This window comes from Sinocyclocheilus anshuiensis, unplaced genomic scaffold, assembly GCF_001515605.1.
Source record: "Sinocyclocheilus anshuiensis isolate Anshui unplaced genomic scaffold, SAMN03320099.WGS_v1.1 scaffold1916, whole genome shotgun sequence".
NCBI lineage: Eukaryota > Metazoa > Chordata > Actinopteri > Cypriniformes > Cyprinidae > Sinocyclocheilus > Sinocyclocheilus anshuiensis.
This window is the reverse complement of record NW_015558589.1, coordinates 557,809-565,867: the sequence shown is the minus strand read 5'-3', so window position 1 is coordinate 565,867 and position 8,059 is coordinate 557,809. Positions and strand designations below refer to the sequence as shown.

Here is an 8,059-nt window from a genome sequence, read left to right as displayed (position 1 = left end):
GCCGATGGGATTTGGGCAAACGGGCGAATGGCCGGTCACCTCGGGGGTTCCCGGCCGCGGGGGGAGGGGGGAGTACGGTCCGATCAGTGACAAGGGGGGAGTTTTTATAGTAGTCCTCATCGTCGGACTCCGTCATCTCGCCCGAGCCGAAGGCTGAGACCTCCATGGGCTCTTCGCAGTCCTCCTGGTCCAGCAGACAGGGGGGTCGGCCGGGCAAGGGGAGAGACTCTTTGGTGGTCTCGAGCAAGGTGAAGAAGGGGCGATAGGTCGGGGGTGGGGGGATTATGGGGTAACGTGTCACAATTGACGGGGGGTCAAGGGAATCCACAGTTATAATTGGCAACACTAGTTCACCTCCTAGGATGAAAGAGAGAAGGAACACGGCGTTAGTTGGAACCCGAGCAAATTAATGCACAAGAGAGAGAGAAGAACCATCATTAGAACAGCACTAAGACTTAATGAGGTTAGTTCTAAAGTTAGTTTCGTTAGCATCTATTTAAAATCGGACTATAAACAGCTAGGCTAATGCTAAGGCATTACAGTCATATACATTACAAGGTTAGAGTAATACAGAGAAACATTAAAACTTAAGCATGTGCTAGACCAGCTAGAATGTACATTCATATAAAAATCCTACAAAAACAGTTCTACGTCTGTGTTAATGCTAATGCTAGCTGTGCTAACCTCCACTCACTGACTGCATGTTTAAGAAGAGAGCAAACCACGTAGTACAGGTCACTTACATTAACAAATTGGCCGCATGATTTTTGCATGAAAAAAAAATTACAAAAAGAAAGCTGTGTAAGATTGTTCTGGGATAGTGATAAACAAATTTCAGCCCATGTTTCAAAGTAGGTAAAGTGTTTTGAATTCATCATTCAGTGAACGATTTCTCGGAGCTCATAAAGCTCATAATCCCCACTCCCCGTTGGCATGGTGATAGCTTGCTAATGATGAGGATCTATATGCAAAACTTCCCACGCTCACCCCGGGGTACCGAAGGTGATATTTTCAAATTACTGTCCCACAAGACTTTCCCCCCCAAAACACAGACCAAATCTTTCAAGATAATTATCCATAAGCCTTTCCCTTTGAAATCTCATACCATGAATAACAAAAGCCCATTTTTTCCCCTGGAACTGGCTTGTCAAGGAATGTCAAAAGTTGAAATTACACAAGACGTATTCAAGTATTCATTAGGATTCAGCTCAGATTTGTCAAACAGTTTCATCTGTGGCATCAACACCTGAAATGGAGCATGAATCTAGGAAAACGGGGTGCAGAAGAGATTGTTTTGTTTAAACACATAATGCACATCATTGTTATTCATATGATGAGGCAAATTAGTGTGACAAACATTGCTTAGGGGGGGAAGGACTGTTTGGCTCTGATCTGTGCACTTTGGGAAACCTCCTCAAACCATGGCATCAACACGGCACCCTCCCCTTAACCAGCAGAACCTTCAAAAAGACCATCCTGTTTGCATATTGATGAACAGAGTCATTAAGCTCAAAAAAATCCACCAGGAGAAAAGGAGACATTAACATTCAGAACACACATACATCTGTTAGAAGCTGAAAAGGAAAGTATGTTAATGGCATCTTTCACAGAGTCTGCCCCACCCAACAGCCCCGGCGTAGAGGCGTGCATCTGCGGGTTGAGAGTCTGGGGAACGGTTCAGTATAAAATGAATGCCGGTTCACCGTCGACAAATCTTTTATATCCATTGCTAGAAAAAGCCGCTGGAGGCGACCAGCCGTTTAGAGGAACGATCTGTCAAGGGCGCCGAATGGAGTCTGATAATTCAGTAACTGACACCGCCGGTTTGTGAATTATACGAGCCGATGTGTTAATGTGCCACCGGGCACAACAATATTTCCTGCTTTTATTAAATTTGTTGGAATATCTTACGATACGCAAGGAAATCCAGAGCAATCTGTTCCCAGAGAGGGCAGAATCGCTCACAGGAGAGGAACCTTCAATCCTGACGATTACCTTCTAGTATCTTCTCTAAAATGCACTTGAAGGAGAACTGATGGAAACGAGCAAAGATATGTGAACGATAAACCTCCTCAAACCGTCAATCCGCAGACGCACAAGTCAGTGAATGTGTGCGCAACCCATCGGCCTGTCTGTGTGTTCGTGACAAATCTCGTTATAGATTAGAAATCTTTGTTCCAGTAGTCTGTGATTGGTCAAACTTTGCCTCCTGTGACAGTTGCGTTGACAACAAGAACAACATCAGAACAGCATCATGACACATGAGTACAAACGAATATCTCACATGCTCAGCGCACCGTTCTCACTTGTTTCACGATGATTGTCTGGAGTGAGTAAGTGCCACCTTGAGCACCATCAGTAACTGGAGTAATGACTGCAGCTTTATTCGTGCTTTTATTTCTTAAACTGCAACAAATGACACTTACATCTGTCTGTTGCAAATCCATCGCGAGAGATGCAATTTAAGCCAGACAAACTACCAAAGACGCACTGTTCTTTAACCGGCAAATTAAATGTCATTAACAGTGAGAAATGCACAGAATTAAATCAATAAACCTGGACTAGTCTAGCACAGAGCACCTGCATAAACTCGGAGTAAAAAATACACACTTTTGTGTTTATACTGCAGTTTTGAGATGGAGAAAATGGAAATACAAGCACAGCAACAAAACAAAAACAAAACATCTCTTTCTCTCCTTCACTGAATTCATGATCAGTCTTGGGTAAGATACTCTAAACAAGTCATTAATTACTAGCTACTAATTACATCTTCGACAGTGTAATTAGATTACTATCTCTCAAAAAGTAATGCATGCCATATCAACCTCGACCAGTTGAACAAAACAAGGACAGACATGAAATGGCTCTTTTAATTATTTCAATAAAGTTGATTCTTGAATGAAAACAAATTATTCTTGAGCTGACCAAAGTATTTAAAGGTTACATTAAACAAATTTTCTAACATTAGATGATACATTTCTATGTTAAATCCACTATTGTTTTATATAGAATTTGTTTTATAGCTTATAAAATATGTAATGCAATTACATCAGAAGTAACAGTAATTAAATTACAGAAAACTCAAGAGTAATCCCTCTCAGTAATTAAATACTTAGTTACATTACACCAAATATTGTTAATGATTCTGAGATTTAAGTCTAAATGCACTGCAAAAGATGATTTTCTTCCACAGTATTTTGTCATGTTTTGCAGTACAAATATCTAAACTTCCTTAAATCAAGTTACATTTACTTTAGAAGCAAAATTATTTAAGATATTAAGTCTTGTTCTCTGAAAAAAATGCATCAAAATGAAGTGACTTCATGCTTTTAGGAAGCAAAAACTATCCACCAGTGGGGTCAGAAAAATGACCTTAATTCAAATGGAAAACAAGTTGATCGGCAGATATTTTTTTCTTGTTTAACGCGTAAACACTTAATTTAGATTTTTTTTTCTTTTTCAGAAAACAAGATTTGTTATCTAACATTGTTTTGCCTCTCAAGTAATTCATATCTTGATTTGAGAATGATTAGATATTTGTACTTGAAAATAAGACAAAAATACTAAGGAAGTGTTTTGTCCTGGAGGTTTGAGCAGAACCCTGCAAGTTGAACGCATGCGCTACTGGATCACATTAATGTCAAGATGAGCAGCACAATGAAAGAGACTCCTATGTCCAGAAAAACATCCAGCTTGTTTTGGACATCCAGGAGCCTGTTTACATCCACACACAGTAATGAAAGCTGGAAATGTGACTACTGTTTGCCGTGGGCGCTCAGGCCATGGGGAAGGCTGAGATTGGAGTTGTCTCTCTCTTAGCTAATTTGATTTTGAAGCTGAACACTAGAGTGACGGTGGGGGTGAGACCGGCCCCGACGCTTAATAATTGACGACAGAAGACACCGGGAGCCTAGACGCTCAGAGAGACTGAGATTAACCTCTATAAATGTACTTGCTTCACATCAAACCACACATTTCATATGCAGCGTGTTTTGTTAGACTTGCTTCTGCAACTAATAAATTAAGAATATCTTGATTATATACGAAGAGACACAGAGCTGCTTTATTGTTTCTATAAAGCCAATGAAACCAATTTATAAAGCTATAAATCAAAACCTGCTTCTTGTTCTTATATGTATATGGTTTTTCTTCATATACATAAGAATTCAGTGTTGGAATGCCTCACATATAATGCATGTATATGAAGGATAAATGCTTCACTGCATACAGCGTTGTTAACTAAAACTATTCAAAATCACCTTTGTTGACTGCATATAAATATATCAATGTTTATATAAATAGAATTATTAAATAAAAAAAGTAAAAATCGTGAAAATTAGAAATGTTGCCTTGGGAACTAACTGACATAAGTTAAAGCTAAAAGAAATATAACCCCCTCCTCCCTAAAACTAATTGAAATGACAAAAGCCCAAAACAAAACTACTAAAACTGAAATAAAAATAAAGCCAAATAGAAATATTAGCCCCTACCCAAAACAAACTAATAAAAATGGGAAAAGCCCATAATAAAGTTACCAAAACTGAAATAAAAATAAATGAAAGCTAAACAGAAATGTAAACTAATAAAAAGGGCAAAATTGACTAAAACGGAAATACAAATAATTTAAAGTTAAATAGAAACATAAAAATGGGAAAAGCCATAATACCCATAATGTATTTACTTAAACTGAAATTAAAATAAATAAAAAAACATAAATATTAATAAAAACTAATAAAAATGGCAATAGTCCATAAAAATACTAAAACTTAAAATAAAAAATAAATTAAAGCTAAATAGAAATATATTTTTAAAAATGATAAAATGGCAACATTGTTAAAATGTAAACTTGAAAACTGAAAATTGACGTTAAAAATAGAACTTAGAACTTTAGTATTTATAAATACTAAAACAGTATATAAATCATGGTTTCACCCTGTATACTGTAATTCTATGTCTATAACACTCATCATCACAATCTATCTATGCAGCTGTAGGTTTGAGATATAACGCTGTTGTGTGTTTGTGTGTAACAGTCAGTCTGTTGTGTGTTTGTGTGTAACAGTTAGACTGTTGTGTTTGTGTGTGTGTGTAACAATCAGTCTGTTGTGTTTGTGTGTAACACTGTTGTGTGTAAAAGTCAGACTGTATTCTGTTTGTGTGTAACAGTCAGACTGTTGTTTTTGTAACAGTCTGGTGTTTGTGTGTGTGTAACAGTCAGACTGTAGTGTGTTTGTGTGTAACAGTCATACTGTAGTATGTTTGTGTGCAAAAGTCAAACTGTTGTCTTTGTAACAGTCTGTTGTTTGTGTGTGTGTAACAGTCAGGCTGTAGTGTGTTTGTGTGCAACAGCCAGACTGTAGTGTGTGTGTGTCTGTGTGTAACAGTCAGTCTGTCATGTTTGTGTTTAACACTCTGTTGTGTGTTTGTGTTTGTGTGTTTGTAACAGTTAGATTGTCTCGTGTTTGTGTGTAACAGTCAGACTTTAATGTGTTTGTGTCTAACAGACTCTGTGGTGTGTTTATGTGTAACAGTCAGACTGACATGTGTTTGAGTTACAGTCAGACTGTTGTGTGTTTGTGTGTAACAGTCAGATTGTAGTGTTTGTAACAGTCAGACTGTCATGTGTTTGTGTGTAACAGACTGTCGTGTATTTTTGTGTGTAACAATCAGACTGTAGTGTGTTTGTGTGTAACAGTCAGACTGTAGTGTGTTTGTGTGTAACAGTCTGACTGCAGTGTGTTTGTGAGTAAAAGACTGTAGTGTTTGTGTGTAACAGTCAGACTGTAGTGTGTTTGTGTGTGACAGTCAGACTGACGTGTGTTTGTTACAGTCAGACTATTGTGTGTTTGTGTGTAACAGTCAGACTGTAGTGTGTTTGTGTGTGACAGTCAGACTGACGTGTGTTTGTTACAGTCAGACTATTGTGTGTTTGTGTGTAACAGTCAGACTGTAGTGTGTTTGTGTGTGACAGTCAGACTGACGTGTGTTTGTTACAGTCAGACTATTGTGTGTTTGTGTGTAACAGTCAGACTGTCTCGTGTTTGTGTGTAACAGGCAGACTGTAGTGTGTTTGTGTGTAACAGTCAGATTGTCGTGTGTTTATGTGTAACAGTCAGACTGTTGTGTGTTTGTGTGTAACAGTCAGACTGTAGTGTGATTGTGTGTAACAGTCAGACTGTAGTGTGTTTGTGTGTAGCAGTCAGACTGTCACATGTTTGTGTGTAACAGTCAGATTGTCGCGTTTGTGTGTAACAGTCAGACTGTAGTGTGTTTGCGTGTAACAATCAGACTGTCTCGTGTTTGTGTGTAACAGTCAGACTGTCGCATGTTTGTGTGTAACAGTCAGACTGTCGCTTGTTTGTAAGTCAGACTGTAGTGTGTTTGTGTATAAGTCAGACTGTAGTGTGTTTGTGTGTAACAGTCAGGCTGTAGTGTGTTTGTGTGTAACAGTCAAGACTGTTGTGTGTTTGTGTGTAACAGTCTGACTAGTGTGTTTGTGAGTAAAAGACTAGTTTGTGTGTGTAACAGTCAGACTGTCGTGTGTTTGTGTGTAACAGTCAGACGGTAGTGTGTTTGAGTAAAAGACTGTAAAGTGTGTGTGTAACAGTCAGACTGTAGTGTGTGTGTAACAGTCAGACTGTCGCATGTTTGTAAGACTGTAGTGTGTTTGTGTGTAACAGTCAGACTGACGTGTGTTTGTGTTACAGTCAGACTGTGGTGTGTTTGTGTGTAACAGTCAGACTGTAGTGTGTTTGTGTGTAACAGTCAGACTGTTTTGTGTTTGTGTATAACAGTCAGACTGTAGTGTGTTTGTGTGTAAAAGTCAGACTGTTGTGTTTGTGTGTAACAGTCAGACTGTTTTGTGTTTGTGTAACTGTCAGACAGTAGTGTGTATGTGTGTAACAGTCTGTATGTAGTGTTTGTGTGTAACAGACAGACTGTCGCATGTTTGTGTGTAACAGTCAGATTGTCGCATATTTGTGTCTAACAGTCATACTGTGGTGTGTTTGTGTGTTACAGTCAGATTGTTGTGCGATTGTAGTTTCAGCTCATTATAAACTAGAGAATGGTCAGCAGGCTCCAGCGAATGATGTAATTAGGAGCTTCTAATGTGGGCAGAGATTAATTGGCCCATGGAGATCAGCTGAGATAAGGGACGTTTCTGTGGGACCCTGGAGCAGAAACGCAATGCGGAGATTTCTGTCCCTCCATCCATCCGTCCGTATCTCTCTGCTTCATCTGTGGCTCATCCATCTCTCCCATGATACAGCAAACGTGAGGAACATGCTGATGCCAGTCAGAGCCTCGCTCTCTTCTCTGTGTTTGATTTGTACTTTATCTTTCTTGTTTTCTTTTACTTTGCTGTCCAGCATTTGACGGTGAGTCACACAATTTGTTTGCTCTCTTTGTCCTTTTGTCTGCTCCAGTGTGCAATAGAAATATTTGCTTTCAAAAACACAGATGAACTGCTGCACACCCTCAGATGGTTGCTATGGTGTGCCTTGGAGGTTGCTGGGCCGTTCTGAGTGGTTCCTGAAGCATTATTGGTGGTTAGGCGGATTCTGGCCTGTTGCTAAGGTGATGAACTTTTCACAAAAAAAAAAAAATCACAGTTTTTTGATCCTGACACAAAATGACCAGCTAACATGAATTGACTAATCATATCAGCAGCACATGTGAAAGTGTGAATGAGTACTAGTCAGGTAAAATCACTATCACACTAATTAGATTGTAAGAGCAGACTGATTGCTATAAAAGGAGGGAAGAAGCGTTTCCAATCATTGTGTTCTTGTTAGCAATGGTTACCTCCAAAGAAACACGTGCAGCCATCATCTCTTTGCATTAAAATGGCCTCACATGCAAGGAAATTGCTACAAAGAATATTACACCTGAAAGAACCATTTACCGGATCATCAAGAACTTCAAGGAGAGAGGTTCGGCTGCAGTGAAGAAGTCTTCAGGACGTCCCAGAGTGTCCAGCAAGCACCAGGACCGTTAAAAGTGGTGCAAAGCTATTTTCTCTGATGAAGCTCCCTTCCGACTGTTTGGGACATCTGGA

At 39.1% G+C, this 8,059-nt stretch overlaps 1 protein-coding gene across 1 annotated transcript in view; it reads right to left on the bottom strand.

Annotated features, from left to right (window-relative positions):
- nrxn2b (neurexin 2b) overlaps window positions 1-8,059 on the bottom strand; it is a 128,580-nt gene that overhangs the window by 2,662 nt on the left and 117,859 nt on the right. Inside the window, exon 8 of the mRNA XM_016475683.1 lies at window positions 40-357. Coding sequence (XP_016331169.1) covers window positions 40-357 — 318 coding nt within the window. The remainder of the gene's footprint in view (window positions 1-39; window positions 358-8,059) is intronic.